Raw genomic sequence first — 27,462 nt, 5'->3', positions numbered from 1 at the left:
CTTTAGCTGCTCTGGATGACTCCTGTTCCATTCTGGGATTTGCAGTTTAAAGGGGAGCATTTAGAATTCTCACACAGAGATCTCTTAGGCCTCACTGGACCACAAACCCCAGAATGCAACAGGAGGCAGCCAGAGCAGCTAAAGTGGAATAGCAGTGCTGTAAGAGTGTAGTGTCATGTTGTAATATGGTCAGTGTCTGAGATGTTTATATGATTTTCATCACGGTTGTCTAAGGCAGTGATGTCCAAACTCTGGCCCTCCAGGTCTTTGGACTTCAGCTCCCAGAAGCCTCAGACACCTTGGCCAATGGTCTGGGATGCTGGGAGCTGAAGTCCAAAAGCTTGGAAGGCCAGAGTTTGGGCATCACTGGTCTAAGGAGATTACCTCACTACACTTTAGAGCTGCTATTCCACTTTTAACTGCTCTGTCTGCCTCCTGTTGCATTCTGGGACCTGCAGTTTAAGAGAAAGGCATTTAGAATCTTCAGCCAGAGCTCTTAGGCCTCGCTGGACTACAAAACCCAGAATGCAACAGGAGGCAGCCAGACTAGTAGAAGTGGAATAACAGTACAGTACTATAAGAGGGTAGTGCAGTACTATGGTCAGCATCTGAAACGTTTATATGAGTAAATGGCACTAGACTCTTTATAGTGCTGCTATTCCACTTTTCACTGCTCTGTCTGCCTCCTGTTGCACTCTGGGATTTGCAGTTTTAGAATCCTCAGCCAGAGCGCTCTTAGGCCTCACTGGACTACAAGCCCCAGAGTGCAACAGGAGGCAGCCAGGGCAGTAGAAGCGGAATAGCAGTGGTTATAAGAGGCGGGTAGTGCAGTGATTTGGAAAGAAACCGTGGATATGGAGGGACGACTGTATCACTCTCCTCCTCCTCCTCCTCCCTGTCCATCCTGATTCCTGTCCCTCTGCTGGTGGGTTCCGGGAAGGACGGCTTGGGGCTCCGGGCGGCTGCTGCTGCTGTCTCTGGTCGGTGTGCCAAGTAGTCCCAGGAAGGGAAAGGCAAGAGGGAGGGAGGGAGGATCCAGGCCGGCCATGGCGCGCGTCCTGATCGTGGGGGCCGGTCTGACAGGCAGCCTGTGCGCGGCGCTTCTGCGGAGGGAGCTCCCCCGGCCGCACCTGGCCCACCTGGAAGTCTGGGAGAAGGCGAGGGGCGCAGGTGAGTCTCCCCCGGGGGCCAGAGGGGAGGCAGGGAGGAAGGAGAAGGGTCTCCCCGCCGAATGGAGGACCACTCAGGACACCCGTAGAACTCTTAGAGCCCTGCTTCTTCTAGCTCCTGCTCGGAATGGAGGACGCTGGAGGGAAATGGAGGGCCAAATAGGAAGCTCAAAGAGAGTGTTAAAGCTTTAGAGACCCTGCTTCGTGGTCCTGCTCAGAATGGAGGACGGTCAAGAAAAGTAGTCTGCTAGGACTAGGAGACGAGGACATGCACTGCTTCAAAGCACGCCTGGCACTCATGGCATTCGTGCTCCTCGGTCCTGCTCAGCATGGAGGACCTTCAAGGGAAAGCTTACAGAAACACTCAGGGATCTTACATCGGGCTCATTAGCCAGGCTCAGAATGGAGGACGGTCGGGAAGGAGGGAGGACATGCAAAGCTTTAAAAAAGACACTCCTAGGGTATTAAATTCGGGCGTATTAGTCAGGGTTAGGATGGAGGACGTTCAAGAAGGAAGGAGGACATGCAAAGCTTGCCAAAACACTCCTAGGAATATTAAATCAGTGCCTCTTAGTCAGACTTAAAATGGAGGACGCTCAAGAAGAAGGGAGGACTTAACGAATACAAAGCTAAACACCCTCATAGAAGTATTAAATCCGTGCCTCTTGGTCCTGCTCAAAATGGAGGACCTTCCAGAAAAATGTAGGAGGACATGACAGATATAAGATTTTAAAAAACACTCATAAATATTAAATTCTTCCTTCTTAGGTTCAAAATGGAAGGCATTTTTGGAATGCCTCCTGGAGAGGAGGTTGAAATGGAGGGCGCGTCCGGGAAAAGGAGGACGTCTGGTTACTCTGCCTCAGAAGCCAAGGCTTGCCTGGGTTTGATCCAACTGTGAGCAGGGTTCGAATCCCAGCTCAGCCATAGAAACCCACTGGGTGACCTTGGGAGAGAGTCACATTCTCTCAGCCTCAGAGGATGGCCATGATGGCAAAGCTCCTCTAAACAAACCTTGCCAACGAAACCCTAGGATAGGTTCGCCTTAAGGTTGCCATGAGTCGGAAACGACTTGAAGACACACAACAAGTTTGGTCAATGAAACCCCATTGTGCAAGGCAATTTTGACCCAAATCAAAACCGATCTCCCCAGAAAAGAGTTGAAAGGGAGATTAAAATATTATTATTATTACTATTATTATTATTACTATTTCATTCCTTCCCTTATAGATTGGCTTGGGAGCTATGTTTTTTCTTGTTGTTGTTATGTGCCTTCAAGTCCTTTTTGACTTATGGCGACCCTAAAAAGGGTTTTCTTGACAAGATTTCTTCAGAGCAGAATGACACCTAACCATAAAGGAGGACCAGGTGCTGTTAAATGTAGGACATTCCCAATGTAGTAGGACCTAACCCACAATACAAAGCTCAAATCACTCATAGCAATAGTAAATTCATGCTTCTTAGTCATGCTGAGAAGAATGGAGGTCATTTTGGCCTCCTTCTTCAATAAGAGGTTGACATGTAACAGGGCCAAGCAAACTTTGCAGTGCTCTATAAATAAATGTTAATGATAATAGTAATAATAATAATGTAGGACGTGTCCAGGATAAGGAGGACATGTCTGGGTTTTCTTGGCAAGATGTGTCCAGAGGAGGTTTGCCCTGGCCTCCTTTCCCTGAGGCTGAGAGAGTGTGACTTGCCCAAGGTCACCCAGTGGGTTTCATGCAGGTATCAGAGCCACAAAGGAGGACCAGGCACTTTAAATGTAGGACATTCAAACACAAGGCAGTAGGACATGACAAAAACAAAGCTAAAAAAACACTAGTAGGAACATTAAATTCTTTCTTCATGCTCAAAATGGGAGGACATTTTGGAATTCCTCCTGGATACAAGGAAGAAATGGAGGACGTGTGTTGAAAAAGGAGGACGCGCCTGGTCACTCCTTACAAGTTCTTTCTGATTTATGGCAACCCTATGGGTTTTGATCCATATGGATAGGCAGGATATAAATAAATTATTATTATTATTATTATTATTTCCTTGGCAGTTTAGCATTGCCTTCCCCTGAGGCTGAGAGGGTGGCACAGGCAAGATCACCCAGTGGGGTTCCATGGCTGAGGGAGGACTCGAACCCTGGCCTCCAGAGTCGGAGTCCCAACATTCAAACCACTACACCATGCTGCCTTTCATGACTTGGGACTCAGGGGTCCAAAACACACTGCAGAAATAAACCAGTTTGAGACCGCTTTAACTGCCCTGGCTCAGTGCTAGGGGATTCTGGGAACTATGTGACAGACATTTAGCCTTCTCTGTCAGAGCTCTGCACTTCCCAGGATTCCCTAGCACTGAGCCAGGGCAGTTAAAGCAGTCTCAAACTGGATTATTTCTCCAATGTGTTTTGGACCCCCGAGTCCCTGAGGAGTCTAAACTTTGGTGTGTGTTTGTGAGGAGAGTTGTCCTCCCATCTTTTGCCCTGGGTGCTAGGGAATCCTGAGAACTGTAGTTTCTTATGGCACCAGAGAAGGCTCAAAATGATTCACAAAAACTACAGTTCCCAGAATCCCCCAGGGCAGTTAAAGCATCCTCAAAGTGGATTGTTGTTTGTTTCAGCAGTGTGTGTTTTTGTTGGACCAAACTCCCATTCCACAGCAGCCTACTAGAGCCTTGGCTCAAAAGCTGTCAGTTTGGTAACCCAGGGCAAAAAAGATGGAGGACAACAACTCTCCTCACACAACAAACACAGGGCAAGAGTGGAGCGAGTGGCTGGGAGGAGGAGGAGGCGGTGGGAACGCGCTGTTACTAGCGCCCGCGTCGTTCCTGCCGCTTCGCCTTGTTACTAGGCGCCAAGGAGGGCGCTGATTGGCTCGCCTCAGCGCGGGATTGCTTTTCATGAAACCCTTCTTGTCTCCACGCACGTGACCTCCAAGGGGGCAGAATGGCCACGAGCCGCCGAGGCGGCGCTTCGAATGCAGACTCCACCGCCGACCTGGGAGCCCAGTACGTCACGCGGGGGCCCGACTCCGCCCGAAGGCACCCGAGGTGAGCCGAAGACACCCGAGTGGCAGGCTATGCCTCCTGCTGCTGCTGCTAAGCACCATGGCTCCAGGCTGTGAAATGGGAGTTTGGTTCAAAACACACTGCTGAAAAAACAACAACCCAGTTTGAGAGTGCTTTAACTGCCCTGGCTCAGTGCTGGGGAATTGTGGGAAGTGTAGTTTTTGTGAGACATTGAGCCTTCTCTCAGAGAGAGAGAGCTCTGGTGCCACGCTAAATTACAGTTCCCAGGACTTCATAGCACCCAACCAGAGCAGTTAAAGCGGTCTCAAACAGGGTTATTTCTGCAGTGTGTTTTGGGATGGTTTCCAGTGGTTGAATGGGTGTGTGTGGAGGGATGACTATTGCAGGGTGGCCAGAGGTCCTAACTACAAAGGAGGACCAGCCACTGCAAAATGTAGGACCTTCAGGAAAAATGGACATGACCAAATACAACCCCCCCCCCCAAAAAAAATAAAAATAAAACCCTCATATAAATATAAATGTTTGCTTCATAGCCCTGTTCAAAATGGAGGATGTTATGGAATTCTTCCAGGACATTGTCCTGGAAACAAACCACCATTCCCAGAATGCCATAGCCTGGAGCCATGGCAGTTAGAGCGGAGTCAAATCAAATTATTCCTTTTACATGCGGATGCAGCCCCTGTCTGTCCCTGTTAGTGTTTGGTTAGTTGGTTTTGTCCTCCCCCCCTCTTTTTAGAAGGAGGCATTCAGGTGGTATAACAGGTGAACTTACTTACTGGTGGCATCCTCAGAGGATGCAAAACAACCCAAGGAGAGAAATACATTTTTAAAACAAACAAACCAATCTAGTGTTTGACTTTGGGCCCTTTGGGAGGAAATCACAAACGTTGACATGGAAGGAGGCATGGAGGTGGTATAACAGTTGGGACTGACTTACAACAACAAATTCACACAAGTTGATATGGAAGGAGGCGTGCAGGTGGCAAGGTTGTTGTGTGCCTTCAAGTCATTTCTGATTTATGGGGTCCCTAAGGCAAACCTGTCATGGGGTTTTCATGGCGAATTTCTTCAGAGGGGGTTTGCCATTGCCATCCTCTGGGGCTGAGAGAGTGTGAATTGCCCAGGGTCACCCAAAAGGTTTCCCTAGCCAAGCAGGGATTCGAACACTGGTCCAACATTCATATCACTGCACCAAGCTACCTATTTACTAGAGACTTACTTATTGCTGACATCAGAGTTTATCACATGGGAGGAATTTCTCTTAATTTCAAATGAAAAGAAAGTGGGGCCAGAACGCATTCACGTGAATTTGCTAGTTCAGCGAATGTACGTGAATTTGAATTGCGTTCAAACTGACTTCCCATTGCCCGAAAATAGGTTGCCATTGCCTGAAATTGCGTGTGAACACCTCTCACACAATTCCTCCCTCAGTACTGTAGTTGACTGTGCAAGTTATTTTTGAAAAGAAGAGGGCTTTAGTTTTGCAGACATGCTTCTAGTTAACCATAATATTTTCTTTTCCTGCCCTGAGAGGGCTCTCTAGCATCACCAGCTCCAAAGAAAATGATGCTGCTTTTCCATCTTTTGCTCCTTGGGATGACAGAGGAGGTGATGATAAAACATGGGAGGATTGCAGATGGGAGATGATGTCATCTGGAGCCACTAATATCATTCTGTCCTTGGAGCAGGATGCTTACACGTTTTGTTTTATTTTTTTACAAAAGCCTCATTTGGCAGTACCCGTTGTTGAACATTAGTGGTGCTGGTGGTGCATTTTTGTGTGTGCATGAGAGAGATGGTGCTGAAGCATCCTGAAAACTCAAACTGCCTTTCCTTTGCTTTAGTCACAAGTATACAACATTCTCATTATGCAAAAAAGCTGGAGGTACAAATTGCAAAACGGTGTTTAAAGAATTCCCTTGAAAGACCAGATGAGATTAGTTTGTGAAGTCTGACACGCTGCTTCCAGATAGCTCAGGCAAAGCCTAAGGAGGAATTTCTCTTAATTTTGAATGAAAAGATTCAAGCATACACAGTTTGAAAATGTTCCAAAAAAGTATAGATTTACCTTGATTTTCCATTTTTTATATGGGACACCATTTTGCTATGTCATTATATTTAATGGAACTTGAGCATCCACGGATTTTGTTATCCACATGGGATCTTGGAACCAAACCCCTGCGTATAACAGGTCCACTGTATGTTGTTTAATTGCAGACCTCACCGAAATAAGGTTACATACATACACTGATTTTTTTAATATATATATAGAACATGATATTAATCTGCAAAAGGATATAGTTGGTAAACAAGAATGGGGGGGGAGTTGAAAATTTGTTTTGTTAGCTCAGTGCAGACAGTACATTCTGCATATACCAGACTTAAATTTGGCTTGGATGGACTTTCAGTTTGATGTTTGGGGCTTTTTTTTTTTTGCAGCCAAGGCCCATAGTGAACTCAGTGTCCGCCAACTTCTCACAATTTCCTGTTTTGACAATGATTTTAGGGGCAGCTCTGTATGAATACATTGGCTGGTGACAGTGTGTGTATATCCATGCTATAGAAAGCTTCACCTGTTCATTTTTGCACACTAAACCACCATAAAAGACACAAAAGCAAGGCAGGTTGGATACTCCCCCCTGCACACACATACACATCATTTCACAGTCTAGAACTAATAATACATATTATGTCTCCCTTATCCCAAATGCTTTGGACTGGAAGTATTTTGGATTTAAGATTTATTTATTAATTTATTTTGGATTTTGGAACACCTGTATTTGCATATACGTACATAATGAGATACCTTGAAGTGGTAGCACCCAGGTCTAAACACAGAATTCAATGACGTTTCATTTACACCTTATAAACATATACACATAGTACTTTTCTACACAGCATTTTTAATAATTTTATGGATAAAACAAAGTTGAATCCCATTCTGGGAGAAATCCTGGAAATAAATAAATAAATAATACACCGAACCATCAGAAAACAAAGGTGTCACTGTCTCAGCCACCTTTGAAAAAAGTTTTGGGTTTTGGAGGATTTTAGATTTTGGAATTCCAGATAATGGAGACTCAACCTGTAGTTGATTCTGATTTTACTTCAGTGCTTCTGGAGGGGCACTGGCAAAGGGAAAGAAATAATATTTATTATTATTGTCATCAGCATCACTGAAAGTCCCTGAATATAAATGTAAACAATAGGAAGGTGCCTTTGGGGGCATTGGTCCATGTACTTCAATATCGTCTTCAGCAGGGTTGGGCAAGTGGATCCCTCCAGCTCTTGTTGGAGACATGTCTCCCAGCATCCCTCGCTAACTGCCTATGCAAATAGGGTTGATGGACAGTCCAGCATTGTTTGGAGGGCCATAGTTGCCCATCCATGGTTTGCAGTGCCTGGCAGTAGCTCTCTGGCGACTCAAGGGAGGTCTTTCCCTGCAACAAGCCGGGATTTTCTACATCCAAAGTGTTTGTGCTTTTGCACATTCTCCCTTGCTTTGCAGCTTCTGAGATTTCACCCGGCATTGATCATACACTGAGGGGCTTTTTATTTCTTTTTCAGGAAGCTAAATCCTGCCCCTGTTTTTGCATCTGATCCGTGCGCATAACCCTGATTATGAGCAGTGCATTGTAAGAATACTGCAAGCCAACAAAGCATTTTAATGAAGATAAGTTCATCAGAAAACCATGGTTGAGTAAATCATGCATAAAGAGAGTACATAACGAGAGCCAGTTCGGTGTAGTGGTTTGAGTGTTGGACCATGATCCTGGAGACCAGGGTTCAAATCCCCGCTCAGTCATAAAAGTCAGACTGACCCTGGGCAAGTCATACTCTCTCAGCCTCAGAGCATGGCAACGGCAAACCTCCTTTGAACCAATCTTGCCGAGAAAACCCCATGATAGGGTCACCTTACGATTGCTATAAGTCAGAAATGACTTGAAGGCAGATAGCAACAAACAAATTATATCATACATCCAAGAAAGGGAACCTATGGCTCTCCAGCTCAGTCCCTTCACCAATGGCCCTGCTGTCTTGCGATTATGGGATTTGAATTCCAAAACAGCTGGAAGGCCAATTGCAAAGAAGGCGCTGGGCAGACTTGGCTTGAAAGCAGCCAGTCACAGCGCAGGAAGGCTGTGAAGGGGGGCTCCTGGGGAAACAGTGCGTAGCAAAAGCAGCAGCTTGTCTCTTGGAGACAGTCGGATAGGGAGAAGAAGAGATTCAACAGGGTTTGGATTTGAGACCTGGTTTGAAGCTGACACTGACAGCGTGTTGAGCTGACAGAGACAGAGTTTTGAATTTGAGGAAGAAGAGGGAACTGCCTATGATGGCAGGGAGCCTAAAGAATACAATACTAAGCTTTATTATATTCATATACTGTGTTTAATAAATCTGTTATTGTTATTTTAAACCTGTCACTGATTGTCTGTGAATCCTGAATTGGGAGTCAGGCCACACATACGAAACTAAAGAACCCATGCAATAACACAACCGCATGCCCACATTTATAGGGGTTAACCTAAGGCCCAGTGTGGTGTAGTGGTCTGAGTGTTGCACTTGGAGGCCAGGGTTTGATTCTCCTCAGCCATGAAACCCACTGGGTGGCCTTGGGAAAGTCACATGCTCTCAGCCTCAGTGGAAGCCAATGCCAAACCTTCTCTGAACAAATTTGGCCAAGAAAACCCCATGATAGGTTAGCCTTAGGGTCTCCATAAGTCAGAAATAACACAACCCTAAGTTCACAGTAAGGCCCAGTAACCCAATGAAGCAAGGATAGAATGGGGGGGACAAGGGCAGGGTGAGTGGCAGGACTCCTACGTCTGAGGAAGTAGACCAAGTATACAAAAGCTTATGCTACAGCTTCATTGTCACAATTAGTCTCAAAGGTGCTATAACATGCCTTTGTCTGCTTATATTCCAGACTAACATGGCTATGGCTGCATCTGCTTGACACCACTTTAATTAATGGTTCAGTGCTCTGGAATCCTGCTGTTTGTAGCTTTGTAAGATATTTAGCCTTTCCTGTCAGAGCGCTCTGGTGCCACAACAAACTACACACCCCAGGATCCCATAGCATTGAGCCATGGCAGTTAAAATGGTGTCAAACTACATTATTTCTGTAGTTCAGATGCAGCCTAACTCTTAGGATTCCTAAGGGTTGGAGTTTTGGGACCAGCCTGGGTAAAAGGATCTGTCAGAACAGTGTGTCCCACCCTGTCTTGCGTCATAGTGCTGAAGTAGTTGCTTAGGTTTCCATGCACCACTCACCTTTCTAGTACATATGAGTTGCTCTACCTAATCTTCAAAACAAGTAAGGTTCTGATATCAGTCCTCAGTCCTTTTTGTTGAGCTACAGTAAAATAGTTTCCCATTAAATCTGAAAGCCCATTCAGCTACTTGTACATGTGTAAAATCTGTTGATTGTAATGGTTGTAGGCCCATCATACCTTGATAGATACTTTGAAAGAAAATACCATAATTACATTTTGGGACGTATATGTCCACTTGGTCAGTTAAAGCCTTAGCTATATGTTTTATTTATTTTTATTTTATGTTTTATGTGTTGTTTTTTTGTGGCTTTTTAAAACTTTCTTTTAGCTTTTATGAAGATCTGTTGGCCCATGGAATACTGAAGCCATTGACTGCTGTATTAGAAGGAATGGTGGTGAAGGAAGGAGCAGAGAATTTTGTTACACCTCAAGGAACTTCATCGATTGTCAAGCACTATTTAAAGGAGTCAGGTACAGTAATAGTGATCTGTCATGTTTGTGAAGGATGGTTTTCGGAACTGACTGTTTCTAGAATAACACATGTATGTTGACATATATGTGGGACTTTAAATAAGTGGGAAAGATTTTGTAGCAGAAATACAAAAAGATTTTTGTGGAAATAGATCCTACGTTTGAAAGTGAAAATTAAGAATACAATCCTAGACAGAAAGTAGATAATGATCCACTAGCAGATTTTCCAGTGATTTGCCACAGAGGGGCAAGTGTTCCTAACTCCAGAATGCCACTAGGAAAGGGACCAGACAGATGCAGAGCACTTAAGAGCTTAGGCATAGTGACAGAGATAAGAACTTGTAACATTAGGTTTAACATGTTAAATGTTAGAACCTAGGAAATTAATACGTTAGAAATAAATTAATATAAATAAAATAAATTACCAAAACCCCCTATGTTTCTTTAATTGGTTAAGGGCCTTCACAGACCAGTCTGAAATGCCGGCCTGGGGGCAGAGTCAGGTCGCAGCATCCTGACAACACATGTCCGACCCTGCCCCCCTCAGGCACCTGATGCCACGCACCGCTCCACATGGCGTTCAGCATCATGGAGCGCCTCTGGTGTTGTGTTCAGGTGACGGGGCACAGACAGGGCGCCATATAGCCGTACCTCCACAGCTATGGCACCCTTTCAAGGGTGCAAAAAGGAGCCGCTTTTTGGGGCTCCTTTTTGTGCCCTCAAAAGGCTGATGGGGGCCACGGCATGAGGTTGCTACAGCCCCAGTGCGGAGTGAAAAGGGGCGGCTGCAGGCCAACCCTTCAGGATGTACTATAGAGTCCCTAAATTATCATTAATCTCACCATTGAAAACAGGCAGAGCAAGGGATTTACAGAAAATGGCAAAGAGATTGCTCACATTGATCCTGGTGTTATATATCTTCTTGACACCTTCAAAAGTGCCCTTTTTCTTTTTTTTAAAGTTGTCTTTCCCCAGCCTAGAATTCCTTTAATGTACTACAAAGTAGATAATGCAATTCTTGCCTGGGGATACTGGGACTTCAGCGTGCCTGGAAATGGTCAGGCTGTCCTAAACAGTGTGATTGCATCTTACAACCTCAATTAAGTTTTTTCATTGAATCCTTTTCCCTCTTCTTTTTTAACCTGCTTCTACCCTCACCAACGAGAGCCGGCATGGCGTAGTGGTTTGAGCATTGGACTATGACTCTGCAGACCAGGGTTCGAATCCCGGCTCAGCCATGTAAACCCGCTGGGTGAACTTGGGCAAGTCACATTGTCTCAGCTCTGAAGATGGCAATGGCAAAAGCTCTCTGAAGAAACCTGTCAAGAAAAACCAATGATAGGTTCACCTTAGAGTCACCATAAGTTGGAAATGACTTGAACGCACACAGCAACAAACAACAAACATGTGGCCTGTTCACTTCTCCTTCTATCGCCTTGTTTATTAAAGGTTAATAAACAGAGATGCTAAAGGAACAATACAGTCCACTAGAAGTTGTTAAACTGTAACTTTCAACATTCCTTACAATTAGCTATTCTGGCTAGGACTACTAGGGGTTGTCTGAGTGCATCTAGAAGGCAAAATGATTCCCACCCTGTGTTAAAGGCTAGTAAAAAATAATGAGTTAATTTCAGCTAGGAGACACAGATTCACTGCAAGTGCAACTATATATGACTAGCTACAGAGATCAGTCATTGAATAAAGGATGACGAATTCTAAACCAGAATTGTTTGGAGTGTCTCTGTGTATATGCAGAACGTTTTTCTTTGTAGCTGAATATAGATAGATTAGATAGATAGATAGATAGATAGATAGATCAACCGATCAAACATGTAGCCGAATATATATTTCTCCACAGTAGTCCCCATGTATTCACATGTGTTCTGAAGTGTTGTGGAATATTATTCAATATTCTGTAAAGAAATATACATAGTTTTTAATGCAAAAAATATACTTTCTTTGGACAGGAAATGGTTTTACACAAAGAAAACCCATTTTCTATGTAGAAAATATTTTTTGGTGCATAAAAGTATATTTCTCCACAGAATAATTGCTCCATAATACTGGAGGAAATTCTAATACTGAGGGAAATGGTGTAAAAGTCTTGCTCCTCTACCATTTATCCCCATGGGGTTCCTAATTGTCAAGAAACCTGTGTTTCGACCTGGAAATGAATAATTGTGAATATTCTTTCTGTCCCTACTTCAGAATGTGTGATACTGTGAAGACGGGTGTGGGTAAAAAAACAGAATGAGTGAAGTAGGGAGGATAGAACGAAAGAAAAACCGAGAGAAGAAAATAGCAGAAACGTTCCGTTAAGGAATACTTGCCATGTATTAGCCATGTTTGCAGTATTGTGTGAGTAATAAAGGATTACCATGGAGTTCCATGGCATTTTTCAGCAAGGTTCTGAATCCCATTGTGGGAGAAAAGCAGGCTATAAATCCTTGAAATTAAATAAATAAATAAATGAGCAGCTCCAGGGGTTTCTGGATGAAAAGGATTATGTATATCCATTTCAATCTGGTTTCAGGCCTTATTATGGGACAGAGACAGCTTTGGTCACCTTGGTGGATGACCAATGCCAGGAGCTAGACAGGGAGAGTGTGCCTGTTGGCTCTGCTGGAGCTCTCAGTGGATTTCAATATCATCAGCCATGATATTTTTCTGGGTCACCTTGCTGGGATGGTGTTTGGGGAATAGTTACAGTGGCTTCATCTCTTCCTGTAGGGGTGAACCCAGAAGGTGGTGCTGGGAGACTCCTGTTCAGCCCATTGGCCTGTGGGGTCTCTCAGGATTCAGTTTCCCATGCTATTTAACATATACATGAAACCGCTGGGAGAGGTTGTTGGAGTTTTGGAGTTCAGTACCATCAGTACATCAATGATACCCAACTCTATTACTCCTTTCCAGCACAAGCTAAGAAAGCTGTTTTGGGATCTGTCATCAATAATGGACTGGGTGAGGTCAAACAAATTGAAATTTAATCCAGACAAGATGGATGTGCTGCTGTTCAGTCGAAAGGCAAATGGGGGAATAGGGATTCAGCCTGTGCTAAATGGTGTTACACTCCCTCTGAAGATGCAAATTTTCAGCTTGAGTTTGCTCCTTGATTCAACTCTGACATTGGAAGCCCAGCTTTCAGTGGTGGCTAGGAGTGCATTTGCAGTTAAAGCTTGTATGACAGCTGCGCTCATTCCTTGAGATATCACATCTGGCCATGGTAACACATGTCTTAGTTATCTCCCAGTTGGATTACCGTAATGTGCTGTATGTGGGGATGCCTCTGAAGAGCGATTAGGACCTTCAGATGGCCCAAAGACCTGCAGCCAGATTACTAATGGCTACTGGCTATAGGGAGCACACAACTCCCTTGTTGCAACAGCTCCATTGGCTGGTGCAGTTATGCATGGCTCAGATCCAGGTCATTTGAAGGACTATACAGTATTCTCCCGTATGAAACAGCCTGTACTCTGCTGGGGATGCCCTTTTCTATGCTCCACCACCCTCACAGATACATCTGGTGGGAACACGAAGGAGGGTGTTTTTAGTGGCTGCCCCCAAGCTCTGGAACTCCCCTCCCAGAGAGGTTAGATGGGCACCCAACTTACTTTGTTTTCACAGACAAGCAAATACTTTTCTATTCCAACAGGCATTTGAGGAATGATTATATAAGGCCCATCTTACACAATGTGCTGGATATTGCTAATTGTTGTGCTGATGTATTTGTGTTTTAATGATACATGTTTTAACCTGGATTTGGTGTTTTCCCCCTGGTTGTTTAATTGTGTTTTAACTTCTGTATCTTGTTGATTTTTAATTGTTTTTTTTAATCATTGTAAACTGGTGAAGATTCAGGATAGAAATAATTATAATCATATTCTCCCAAAAGTGTGTGATACACAGAATGAGTGAGGAATGGAAAGCAGAAGAGAGGGAAGAAGGAAGAGGAGAGAAGCCAGAAGAAGTGAAAATGGGGATGAGTTGGGGGAAAACTTTTCACTTTGGTCCAAAACACACTACAGAAATAATTCAGTTTGAGACCACTTTAAATTGTCCTGGCTCAGTGCTAGGGAATTTGGGGAACTGTAGTTTATTGTGGCACCAGACTTCTCTGACAGAGAAGGTTCAATGTCTCACAGAACTACATTTCCCACAATGCCCTAGCATTTATCCTGGGCAGTTAAAGTGATCTCAAACTGGATTATTTTTGCAGTGTGTTTTGGACCTTTGCATGTTATACAATAATAAATACATAATAGAAACCAGAGCAAAAGCAATAGTGGATGGGGACTGAAGGGATCTACAAGGTAAGATTGTAGGTGAAGGGAGGGGACTCTAGCCTTTCAGACCTAAAATGGCCTGACATTCTGCAAAGGCTGTGACTGGTTGAGGGCTGGGCAAACAAATCCATCCCCTGTCCCATTTCATTTCATGTCCGGACACTCTCTCTTCTTTTGTTCCTTTGCTTCTTAGTTATTCTTTTGCTGGGTTTCCAGAACTTCCTCTGCCTCACTCTTCATGGTAGCAGTGACAACAGTAAGCAGAGCAGCCCGCTTAGCAACAAGGCCATTTCCTCCAATCCTGATCCTTCTCTTCCAGCCTTCATGTCTTGCTAATCCGCCAGCGGATATAAAACCACCAGCTTTAATTAATTCAAAAATCCTACAATTGATTAACTTGATTTTGAACTTATGACATGAAATTAATGTATATCTTAATCAATGAACTTACGGCATGAAATTAACTATGCCATTAATCAGTCAATCTAATGAGTTAAGCCACAATATTAGAAACTTCTTTTGAATTAATAACAATTTAAATCAATTAGTTGTTTCCAGTCTCTGGCAAAGGAGGGTCCAGTTGTAGACTCATATAAACAAGGACTTGGCAAAGGGTAGCCCCAATGCCATGAGTAGCCCTAGTAGTCCTCCCATTCTGCCACACTAAATGTGCCTTTTGGAATCTTCTAGAAGTAGCTATTCACTTCATATATCTAGAGGTAGCTGTGTTGATCATAGAGCAAAGTACAATAATATCCTAAATCCACAGAACAGTGATGCCTTTAATCGAACAACCAAAATGCACTATATACATGTTATGAGCTTTTGAAGCTTCACTGGCTTCTTCAGGCAAAGATGTAAAAATCATAAAGGAGAAAGAAAAAAATGATGTTAGTCATAGTCCTGCATTTTGCCAAGGTGTTGTGGCTGTTGTCCTCAGTTCAGATGGCATAGAGGGGTATTCTGGTTATGTGGGTACTGGAACATTCTTAAAGTCCAGGAAATAAAATAGCAAGACAAAAAGATAATAGTAACCACAACATCTTGATGAAAGGCAGGCCTATGACTAATATCGACATTTTGTTTCCTTTCTGCTGTGCGATTTTTAACATCTTTGCCTGATGAAGAAGCAAGTGGAGCTTCGAAAGCTTGCAACATGCATATAATGCATTTTGGTTGAGCCCTTAAAGGTATCACTGTTTTGTGGATTTTTTATGTTGTTAAACATTTTAAACATGTTACAGATCCCTTGTATAATTTTGCCTAAAAATACCTTTCAAAATCAGAAATGGATTTACCTCTACTTCTGGGTGTGTAGAGTTTTTTGTTTGTTTGTTACATTTTTGTGAGTTTGTTTGCGACCCTCCCCTTTGCAGTTGTTCAAATAGTCTTTAATAGCCTTCAGCTATCTAGGGCTTTGATGGAAATAATTTTGGGGGGCTTGGAAATGTTACTTCTTTTGAATTAAAACTTCCAGAATCTCCCAACCATTGGCCATTGGCCATGTTAGTTTAGGGATACTGGGAGCTTTAGTCCAAACAAATATCTTTTACAAGTGCTAATAATTAGCACTAGGAATTGTGTTCATTTATTGTTCAGTGAATTTATATGCCACCATTTTAATAAGTACGGTTGGCCCTCCATAGTCACAGATTCTGCATTAACAGGGTTCAACCATCAACGGCTTGGTTTTTTAAAAAAAAATTCCAAAAAGCAAACCTTAATTTTGCCATTTCATATAAGTGACAGTATTTTTACTACCCATTGTATGTAATGAGACTTGGCCATCCACAGATTTTGGAATCCACTGGGGTTGCTAGAACCAAACCCTAACAGATACCAAGGGCCCACTATATTTGGTTTTAGTCAATAAACAGTCATTTAAAGTATATTCACAACATGCTGCCAGTGGAGGCTGCTAGTGGATCCTATGTCTTTTTTTCCCCCCAAAGACAAAAACAGACAAAACAGAGACCCTAATTTGCTCACGATAAGGCATAAAAAAACCAAAACTAGCTCAAACAGCCTCTCCTCCCACAGATAAGAAACATCATGAGTGAATGAAAGCACAATTCAACCTCCTGCAATTCTGGAGAATATTAATCCAAAACATGTAGAGAGCATCAGATTAGAGATGCTGTAGTAAAGCCTATAGTAAAGGACAGTCATATGATTCCTGCCTTGAGTATGTGGTCCCAGAAGAGTAATTGCCTGAGCAAAATAATCATCCTATATCTGAATATCTGAAAATACATCCACATTGCCACTTTTCCTGCAACATGGATGTGGTTTTGTGCACAGAAAACTACAAGTTTCTTGCACAGAAGACAGAATTTTTGGTGCAGAAAATAACAACTCTGAATAAGAAGTGCAGGAAACTAATTTTCTGTGCAAAAAAATTGAACAGAATAAGTCCTCAAATGCAGATAGTCTTTAAAAGGTGCATTTTTCCCAAAGATTTTCTCACAGTGATAAAACAAATGGTAAAATTATTCATTCTTGGAAGAACAAAATTTGGGGAGATTTACATCCCAAGTCCCATGTTTTAGGCTGCTGCCACACTGCAGAGATAAAGTGGATTACCCCACTTTAACTGCCATCCACTTCAACCAGAGGATACTAAGGCACATCATAATTAGTAGCTATCACTCCTTGCACATTAATTTTGTGAATGGCACTCATTAATTAAGAATAATTCTACATAAATTCATCTGATCCTTTAAAAAATATATATCTATATTGACCTCCAGCATTGCATTGTTTGTGGTGGATTCCATAGTTTGCCGTGTGAAGAAATAGGTCTTTTTGCTTGTCCTAAATATCCCACCAGTCAGGGCATTCAGTTTTAGTATTGTGAGAGGAGATAGTCCTCACCTTACCCGTTTTCTCCACACCAAGTATAATTTTATATACTTCTACCCTGTCCCTGTCCCTCTCTTAGCATGCCCCTTTCAAAAACCAATGTTGTAGTCTCCCATTACAGAGGAATTGTTTTGGCCCCTTGACCATTTTGATTGCCCTTTTCAGTACCTATTGATTCTTTAGTTTGCTCAGACACACAATAATTTGTGTTTCTTTCTGAAGCAGGTGCAGATATCTTCTATGATCGTCAAGTTACTCACATCTACCTCAGAGATGGGAAATGGGAAGTCTGTGTTAATACAGGCTCCTCAGACCAGTTTGATGTGGTTATTCTTACAATGCCTGTCCCACAAATTCTTCAGCTTCAGGGAGACATTGTGAATTGTAAGTGTTAACATTCAGTCTTGTTTTACTTATCTATTGTATTTACTTGCTACATTGATAATTGTTTCCCTCCTGACACCTTATGGTAGTATTCATGATAATTCCCCTCTGTTCCGTTCCAACAACAACCCTGTGAGGTAGATGAGGCTGAGAGATTGTTACAGGCCCAAGTTTACCCAGTAAATGTTTTGGTCAAGTAAAATTTCAACCGTAGTCTTCTTGGCCTTAGTACTACACCCTGATGGCTATATCACACTGGCTTTCTATCTGTTTTTACTAGCGTTGTGAAGGCTACCATGTTGGGTTTTTTGTGTGTCAATTTTAAGTACAGTATCTTTTAAAGAAAATCTAATTAGGTTGACTCAAAAAATGAGAGAATTGTGGTCTGAAGGTGTGATGTTAATATGTAATATATGTAGTGCAGAACTCTTAATGTAGCTGTTATAGCAGCTGAAAGTCTGTTGAGCAGAGAGAAAGTGGTTATTTTACAGTATAATGTGCTGTGGCTTGGGGCTTTTGACAGTAAAATAGAGGTTTGCTATGTCAGATTGAAAAGAGAAAAGCAAGAGATTCCTATCAAGCTAAAACATCAAGAGTTTGCCTATTTCCAGCTTTATAGTCTTCATTACCACATATTTAATTTTTGTTCAAAGTCTTGCTAATTAGGTATGAAACTGGATATGGCTTGGTACCCCCCATACCTGAAGCACTTTCTACCACTCTGACCTACCCAACTGTGTGTCCACCATCAGACTTTCAAATCCCATCCCTATCCTCTGTTGTTTAAAGCTAAATGGGTGATGACGGTCTTTTTGGTTTTGCTTTCCTGATAATTTGGGCAGAAGGCAAAAACATTTTTAGTTACCTGACATTCCAGAACTTCCTGTCATCCAAACCTGAATATAGTTTGATCTGTTGTCTTAACCATATTCAAGAGAGAATAGAAAATGAAAGGTATACATGCTACTGTGGGCAGCAGCTACATGTTTAACGTAACATGCAATTTTTGCCAACTAGCAGGAGAAATGGCTTTAACAGATAACTGTTGTTCAAGGACATCGTTTCTTTTTAATATCTATATTTTGCTTATTCATGGATATGCACAAAGTTAATTATTTTTGTCAGTCAGCATCCTGATGCTAATATTGCAAGTTGTACCTGCTTGAAACTAAATTCTGTTGAAGTCTGTAATGACTAAATGCTGTTGAAATCAGTAATGACTTAGGAGTAAATGTGTTAAAGAGGGAAGTGATAAGCATCGATTATTGCAAAAGTAGTCCTATATTTGATTGCTAGATCTGTTTTTACTGCTTTGTGCTGGCTGTGTGCTATATTAATTTTTGCTGTTGTTTTCCAAGTTCCACAATGAAGGAAATAAATGTGATAACTAGAAATCCCCACATGTAGAGTTTTCTGTGATTGCAGATACATTTTATATTCATGGAATCAATTCTTCTGTATTTCTCCTCTGTTTTTATTTTGCTTTTGCATGTTGCTTTAATGCTGCTGCTTTTGTGGGTATGGTCTATTGATGTTCTAGCAATAGCGGAAAATAGAATAAGTCATTCTATTATTTATGGGTTTTCCCCCCTTCTTGATTGCACCAAGAAGTCCAGATGAAGAGAACTAGACTCTTGTAAGAAGAATCATAAAGGATGTGTGCCTGATTTTGTTTTGTTTTTACTAGAACATTCCTTTAGCAGCTTCACCTTATTTGAACTATGTGCAGTGAATACTATTTTGACATGTAGCTGCTCAAAGCATGTTTAGGCCTGGGACTTCCTTGCTTTGTTATTTTCTGTGTGTGAAAAAGGTTTGGCATTTCAAGGGTTAGCAGAGAATGAACCTGGAAGTATTTTACCTGTTGCACTGGAACCAATCTCTTAGCAGATGAGGCAATTCTGTAGCTAGTTGCAGTATTTTAAGGAAACGGTGGATGGCAGCATTCTAATGATCTTTGAAATGGCTAAATCAAAAGGTCCTAAAACATGTAAGCTGGGATCAGAGTGCTGTGAATAAATGTCAGCTTTTACGTGAAGCTGAATTTTGGCCTTTAAGTTACTGTTTTCATTAATTAAAATACAAGGTAGCAAAAATGATTTGTGGACTTGTATATGTTTTATTAAAATTTTGAAAAATGTATCAGTAATCTGTATTGGCTGTTCCCCTTCCCCCCATGTCTATGCTAATATAGTTTACCAACATACATTTGGGGAACTGAGATTCAGATCTTTTATCTTGTTTAGCTTCACGTGTCACGTCTTTAGACTGAATTTTGAGTGCCAGCTCAACATGTCAGCTAGTTCCAGAAATGCATTGTGGTTGAGGTGTCATGTGAAATTTATGTCTCTGGTGACAGAGTTTTGGTGGCAAATTCACACATATGCTGGTCAGCAGGTACGTATTTATGACTATAAAGTCATGTGCAAACCAGTTCTGGGGTTTTTATTTTAAACAAACAAACAAACAAATATCCAGAGACATTTTAGAGGACTGGAAAATTTTTCCAAAATCAGTAAATATCCCCTACCCAATATTAAGGCCCATCTGAACTGCCTCCCACCTGGAGGAACAAGAGATAAGTCCTTTTCCTAATTTTACGCAAGGTAGGGAGGTTTCTCTGAAGATGCCAGCCACAGATGCTGGTGAAACGTCAGAAAGAAACTCTTCTAGAACATGGCCACATAGCCTGAAAGACCCACAAAAAACTACGGACGCCGGCCATGAAAGCCTTAGATTTCACAAGGAAGTTTATTTGGTTCCTTTTGTGGCTTCCAACTTTAAGTTCACAGCTTTTATTTTTTTGTGGGTTTTTCAGGTTGTGTGGCCATGTTCTAGAAGACCTTTTTCACCAATATTGCATTTTCAAAGAAATCTTCCCCATCACAATTTGGGTGGGAAGGAATATACTCTGTTGATCTTATGTGGAAAATAAAACAATATGAAATAAGCATCTGCATTGTGGTGGATGTCTGTGCCATGCTGTGCCTGAGTGCCCTTATTCCATATAAATACCACATTCCCATTTTTAAAGTATACTCTTTTTTTTTTTCTCCACCTCAAATCTCTGTTGAAGATATTCCAAATTCTGTATACCTCCCAACATTTGTCATCCAGGTTTGTTTTGAAAACTGAGCAAATAATACCTTGTACCTTGTTTGAACTATGTTTTGCAATGGAAGAATTTGAGATTCTAAAGGGAAAAAACAAATTAAAAAACAACTCTCTCAATAATTAGGTTTCATACCATTTAGTTCCTTTTGCATTAATGAAAATGCCGATAGGCATGATCATTCACATTTGTTCTCAAATGCCTCTCAGAACAATTCCCCACGCCTTTGTTCCATACAGTAACACAACACAATTGTTTCGTAGCACAGTCAGTCATCTGTAGAATCTTCAGTCAATTATCTTTCTTTTCCATCTTAATGTATGGTTAAGGATGAAGTAGCCAAGCTGTCAATCTGAGAAATAGGAGAGTCATTGAGGCAGGATAACCAGATGGTTTCTTCTGTTGCACTATGTGCCTTGTGCTTGTCCCAGCCTTTCATTCAAGGGGCATTGCTGTCTTTCATATATGCGTGGTCACTTGTGTGATAGCAGTTTTAGAAGGCGTGTGCATGAAACTGAGCAAAAAGAATACTTCAAAATAATTGAAATTATACATTACCTACTTAGTTTATATGCAAAGCTTGGAAAAAGTACTGTGTGTGTGTGTGTGTGTGTGTGTTAAGCATGAACATGCGTCTTCATCATATATGTGCATACTTACAATTTTTCCATGTTTAAGTTAAAAGGAAATTGAAAAGACTTTACAATACATAGAAATAATGTTAATATAATTAATAATAAGAGAAAAAATAAGTAAGAGATAAATAATAGCATCATTTCTCAAATAGCAAAACAGTGAATTAAGTAAAATTATAGACAAAAATTAACGAGTAGTTTCAAAGTCATAAGAAACAATGCATACCAGAATTTAAAGCCCGTTTCCCATAAATTGTCTATTCATATCCCTTTCATTGTTTTAGCCTTCTTCCAATAACGTCCCTCTTTCATATTCATTTCTTTCTCCTTTTCTTTGTTTCTTCTTCTTTCCGTACTTTATCTCTGGCCTTCCATCTTTCTTACCTTTCTCGTACTTCTCATTCTTTTTCCATTTCTATTTTCCTCTTTTTCCCTTCCTTTCTCTTTTTCTGCTTTCTCCATCTTCTTTGGAGTGCTGTACATTTGCTTGTTCACTTACAATTTTGCAACTGAATTTCAGTGGCATACCACAATGGCGGTAGATTGCACCACCAAATTTCACCAATGGCTTTCCACCATTATCATCAGGAACACTTTGGAGGGTGCAAAAAGGGACTAGAGGGGCTGTATGTGCCCCAGATACCACACATCCCCACCCCATGACTCACATATGGAATCGGTGTTAAATCAGGAGCAATGAATGTTAGGTTTTTGAACTCCAATAAGCCCCCAGGCAGCATGGCCACTGGTAAGGAATTATGAAGTCCAAAACATTTGGAAGACTAAAAGTTCCTTACTTCTGTCATTGTCCTTTTACTGAATGAATCTCCCCCTTTCTCAAAATTTATAATACCACTAGCATCCTTATAAAGGTTCTTCTGGTGGGGAAAAAAATCCTCCACTGAGATAATGGAGAGGCTTGGACCAGGTCATGGGGTACTGGATTCATAAGCCCTCCGCTGTGAAGCTCACTGGATAACTCTGAGCTGGTTTCACACTTTCAGCCTAGGCTACATGAGAATAAAGTGAGAGACGTCACTGTTACTTTGAATACCTTGATGGAAAGGTGGGATAAAACTGTTGTTGATTTTGATGATGATACTAAGCTGCTGTTCCTGGTTTACATGGTTTGAGATACATAGGCCTGTTACAGACTGCTAAAATAAAGCTGCTTCGGGTCTCTTTGGAGGTATGCTGTTTAAATGATGCATGCATCCTAAGAATCCGGAAGCTGCACCAAAGCTGCATTCCAGTGCTTAGGAATGGAGCGTGGCTTTGACGCAACCTCCGGACTCTTAGGACCCATGCAGCATTTAAATAGCATACCTCCAAAGAGACCCGAAGCAGCTTTATTTTGGCAGTCTGTAACAGGCCATAGTAATGCAGTTTTGTCATATCACCATCTTGCAACTAATATAACTTGGATTTTTAACCTGCACATCTAAGAGCACCTTGCAATTACATGTTTTCTTTTTATAAATGACACTTTATACTTAAATTTCAAAAGTGTGCATGCAGGCTTGTACAGCTTGCATCTGACCTAGCCAAGCCCATTTGCTGTTTGCCTCATTTTTTTTGTAGTCTCAGACAGCCAAGTAAAAATAAGAAATGTATTGAACCACTGTGTGCTGTTCGTTGGATCACAAATGAGTCAGATCCAACAGTGTTTGGGCAGGCTTTCTTCTTATTGTGGAGTGTTACCCCATTCTTTTAATTTGAGAGCCCTCCTCACTCAAGCAGATTTATTTAATAAAAAGATGGTAACAGAAATGGTCAAAACATCCATGTTCCCTTGGTTTCATAATACTGGTGATTTGTTTTTCCCATGCCTCTATTGACGGAAATGTCTCTATCACACTTGCCAGATTTGAAAATACAATTTTGCGGGTTCTTTGCATGTTTGCCCCTGAAAAAATTGTAGCCCTGGCACATCATTTTCTAAACAGCCATGATAGAAGGAACTGTGTCTGTGAAAGAAGTGAGATTTTTCTGTTCACATCGTTTCTTTGTAGTGGGGATATCTGAAAGGAGGGAATTGTTTCTGCTGAGTAGTAGACATCTAGAAATTTGCATAACTGAACACTTCTTTTAGGAAGGACAGAATTTAACTTCCTCTGTGAAACTAGTTTTGTCTTTCTGGTTTGAATGCATTGTTTAAAAGAAAGTATATAGCCCTGGGTTTGGAGAAGGTAGTGGAATGCTTTGCAACATAAAAGTTAAGTTTTACAACAAGATTCAGAAACCCTGATTATTATCTTGGGTGGGGTAGGGCATTCCAGAAGTCCACATGCAACCTCTGGACCTCACTCTGGCCTCTGAAGTTGCCCACCAAATCCCCCCCCCTCGTCAATTTTTGAAGCCCTCCAACTTTTTTAATATTGGCATGTTTTTTATGTGATCCTTTGCCTGAAAACTGCACAGGAATCCCCTAAAATGCACAAAGCATCTCAAAACTACTCCTGCCCAGCCCCCATATTCATTTTTGTTGGATTCTCTCTCAAAATAATTCCTATTCACCATTTTAAAAAGGGGCACTGAAGAAAAACTGAGATATTTTGGCATTTTGGAGAGTACGGATACCTGAAAGGAGGGCAAATTTTCCCCCTGGCCCCAAAAATGTTGCTCTCTTAGATCTAAGGAGTTGAAATAGGTCTCTGTCATACAAATGCCTATTAAATGTGTGCTCCACTATTATTCCACTTGCATTAGATTCTTTTCAAAATTATGCTAACAATAACTAGCACTTATTTCCCTATTTGCTTTGCATAATATTACTCAGGTTTTTTACTTTCTAGTAGCAAAATGTGCATTAAAAGGCTGATAATGATTTGTGGGATGTTAGTCTAGCTAAGCTGCCTGTGATCTCTCATAAACCAGGGTTTAAGGCAGCTTTTCTATATAGGTGTCATCTAGATGTGTTGGACTATAAATGTCATTATCACCACCCATGGTGTTATAATTTGAACACATCTAGAGAGCTCTTGGTTGGGCAAGCCAGGATGGAGTAGATACGTAGTACAGAACTAGCAGAAAGAGGAGAGAAGAAAAACCTATGTTATTTTAAACCACACAATTCCCCTCCTCACCCCCCCCCCCCCACACACACACTTGTGCTGCTAATTATTACATGGCAGACAAAAATCTCTGGCATAACAACTCTGTGTGTGTGTGTGTGGTGTTACCTGCACCTACTGCACTGACAAGTTTGCATTCTAATATTAGATTAGTGCAAATACGTCTCTGAAAGAGATTTAAGAATACAAAGACAGCAGATGTTACATGATCGACTGTAAAAAAAACAAAAACCCAAAACTGGTTGGCCAAAACCTAATTATTATTCTGATCCAGAACAGATCTGCTTGCTTCATTGGGAACCTGGTAATTGATTCAGTGGATCTTTTTTAGTTGGGACTAACCCTCAGTTAAATAGTAGGACAAGTTGTATGCTCATTTCGTGAAATGCAATGTAATTTCTGAATTTTTTAAAAGATTTGTGAGGTTTTTCATGATGAAATTTGGCCATTTGGGGATTAAATGACATTACACTTCCTAACATCATCTACCCCTCATTTAGGTTTCTTTTTTTCTAAACGTCTAGGGGGAAGCTCTCCTTAGAAATCAAACACCTGGCATCCTCAAAGTTCCCTGAAAAAGACATTTTGTTGGACTGGTTTCAATCAGAAGTGGCCTGTCTTGTCAGTCTGTATGGAAAGCAGATTTGGCTAAATGACTAATTGAGATCCCCCCCCCCCCCCCCCCCCAAGATCTGAATGCAGCACATGGTTGTAAATGCGGTGAGACTATTACAGGTGTTGGTTAGTGCAACATTAGGTACTTTAGAAATAACTAATGATAACCATTAGAATCAAGGCACGTAGGGAGAATGCCATTGACATTCAACACAAGAGGATCCCAAACAGATCACTGGGTGGGATGCAGTGGTGTGTGAATAACGGACATGGCGTTGCACTGTTCCTCACTGTACACTGAACATTTTGTGGTTCCCAGAGCATATTTTTGCAAATGGCAATTCAGTTGGAAGGGGGGGGGGTCATCCTGGCTTTTCTTGCATGGTAGAATTTGAAATGCATGGGAATTATTCTAGCAGAGCTCCTCCTGCATGTATCTGTGTGCTGTTGTTAATGGTTATTAAGGATAAGCGCTGAGTCAGTTACCTCCCACACTAGGCTCTGCAGTTATATAACTTGTTAGGTTGCGGCAGCTTGGGTCAGCTTGTGTTGAGCTGAGTCCGGGTCCGTGTGGGAACAACCGGAGGACAATCTGAGCCTTTGGATGCCTGGAGACGAAAAGGAGAAAAGTGATAACCAAGCTTATTGTTGTGGTGTCTGATCTTACATGTAAAAAAACAAACATTTAAGCATGTCTTATGAAATTAGGAAGAAGTACAGTGTGTGTGTGTCTGAAAAGCCGAACTGGTTAGTTGCACAATTATCAGTGACAATGACAGTGGTGCTTGTTAGTAGCCATGCTAACAATATTAATAAAGTCACATGAACTGTACCAGTGAGGGCTGTGCCTCCCATCTGTTGAAATTTTAATTTGAATATGAAGTTGTGGAATTTTTCCATCCATCTTGCGTGCAGTCAGTATTTACTCTTCCCAGATTGTTTTTCAACATGAAAAAGGATGAACATCTGTTATGCAATGTCAGGAAAGAGGGCCTTCCCCAGACCTTTCCACTAACTGAGTGCTTTATATGACACCCTCCAGAGCTTCATCTCAGTGAACAATATTCACCAATTCACAACTGCTAAACTCCGGGAAACTGAGAAGAAAATGGACTGTATAATTAATGTTAGCGTGCCACACTCCGTGTGCTTACCAAGGACATTGCTAGGGAAATTATTCCATTATTTAGCATTATAAACCAATTCTTTGGAACAGCCCAAGCTGCTCATGCATGCAGGCTTTCGTTTCCACTGCTCTGTTCTCTTGAGCACACGCTGTCTCATAGTACAGTACAATAAAAGGGGGGGGGGGAGTCTTTGCAACTTAAAATTGTGCTTTAATTTCATTTATTTTCACATAAAGAGCCAGAAATGAATCACTGGGGGATCACTTGCCTGATTTTGTTCTCCCGTTAATAATTCCTGTACCAAATGTTTTTTTGTTGCGTCGCTCAAACTTTCACCCTGCAAAAGTGTGTGAGAAACCGAAAGGATAGAACACTGTAAGTAAAAGACACATTTCTAAATTCCTAGAGGCAGTGCTAAGAAGCTACATCTGGATGTTAGGAGTGTGCATCACTTACAATTTCTCTGCTACATTTTAATATGATTGTCATATCAATCCTGTGCATCTCTACTAGGAGGTTACTCCCATTGAGGTAAACGAGGCTTATCCTCATTCTCTAGTAAGCATCTAGGATTCCAGTTATATACAAGCAAATCTCATTTAACTCAGTGGATTGAGACAAACCGCCTACATCAGTTATGCAATATGACATGTCAAGACAGCCTCTCTCACTGAGGACGAGAAAATGTGTGAATATTCTAGGCATCATGCAACTAGTTAAATTATATGATTTTATTTATTTTTATTTGCAAGTCCCTTTGTGTGATTCTTGCTTTCCTTCTTTTTCCAAATGAACTCTGTTTTTATATTTGGACATTTGGTTGCATTATTTTAAAAAGAGCTTTTTTAAATAATGTTTTTCTCTGTGTGTGGTTGCTACCCAGTACCCTTTGTGTTTATAGGATTTTCACAAGGTTTTGTTTTTGTTAATTTCCAGCTTCTGCAGTTTGGGTAAGAAAATGTGAAGTGCCATTATTATTATTTATTATTATTATTATTATTATTATTATTATTACGACTCAGACAGTCTCCAAGGAGTAGAAAAAGGATAGGATGCTCAGTCATAAATTAGGTCCTGGTGATAGCCTACCATAAATTATTTTAAGGTAAATCCTTTTAAATAAGGGGTGTACCAACTGAGAAAGTCCCAGGGGCTTATGTCTTAATAGAAATGTATAGGGTGGCCATGCATGCTAGATAACTATAGGATAGAGACTGTTTTTATAAGTTTTTAAATATTTCTATTGTGGATATTTTATAAATATTTTATTTTATAAACATTTATATAATAAATATATGTTACATTACATTTTGAATAGATTTATTTTATGTTTGTAGTATTTATATTACAAATATATTTTTCAGTTTTATATTTAAAACAAATTTAACTACACCAAACCCAATATAAATGTGATGTGATTGTGAATGAAAAGGAGA

General features: G+C 41.2%; 1 protein-coding gene across 5 annotated transcripts in view; it reads left to right on the top strand.

Moving 5' to 3' along the window:
- Positions 1-917: 917 nt before the first annotated feature.
- RNLS (renalase, FAD dependent amine oxidase) overlaps positions 918-27,462 on the top strand; it is a 155,475-nt gene continuing 128,930 nt past the window's right edge. The window contains exons 1-6 of one of the 5 annotated variants that reach the window (XM_042457811.1): positions 1,156-1,170; positions 4,097-4,208; positions 7,755-7,822; positions 9,792-9,934; positions 14,411-14,473; positions 17,302-17,463. In XM_042457811.1, the coding sequence (XP_042313745.1) occupies positions 7,809-7,822; positions 9,792-9,934; positions 14,411-14,473; positions 17,302-17,463 (382 nt within the window). In that variant the 5' untranslated portion in view covers positions 1,156-1,170; positions 4,097-4,208; positions 7,755-7,808. Of the gene's footprint in view, positions 1,171-4,096; positions 4,209-7,754; positions 7,823-9,791; positions 9,935-14,410; positions 14,474-17,301; positions 17,464-27,462 lie in introns of all 5 variants that reach the window. The other 4 variants (XM_042457808.1, XM_042457809.1, XM_042457810.1 and 1 more) reach the window with 4 other exon arrangements.

This window comes from Sceloporus undulatus, chromosome 3 (genome assembly GCF_019175285.1).
Source record: "Sceloporus undulatus isolate JIND9_A2432 ecotype Alabama chromosome 3, SceUnd_v1.1, whole genome shotgun sequence".
Lineage (NCBI taxonomy): Eukaryota > Metazoa > Chordata > Lepidosauria > Squamata > Phrynosomatidae > Sceloporus > Sceloporus undulatus.
This window is presented reverse-complemented; position numbering and strand designations above follow the sequence as displayed.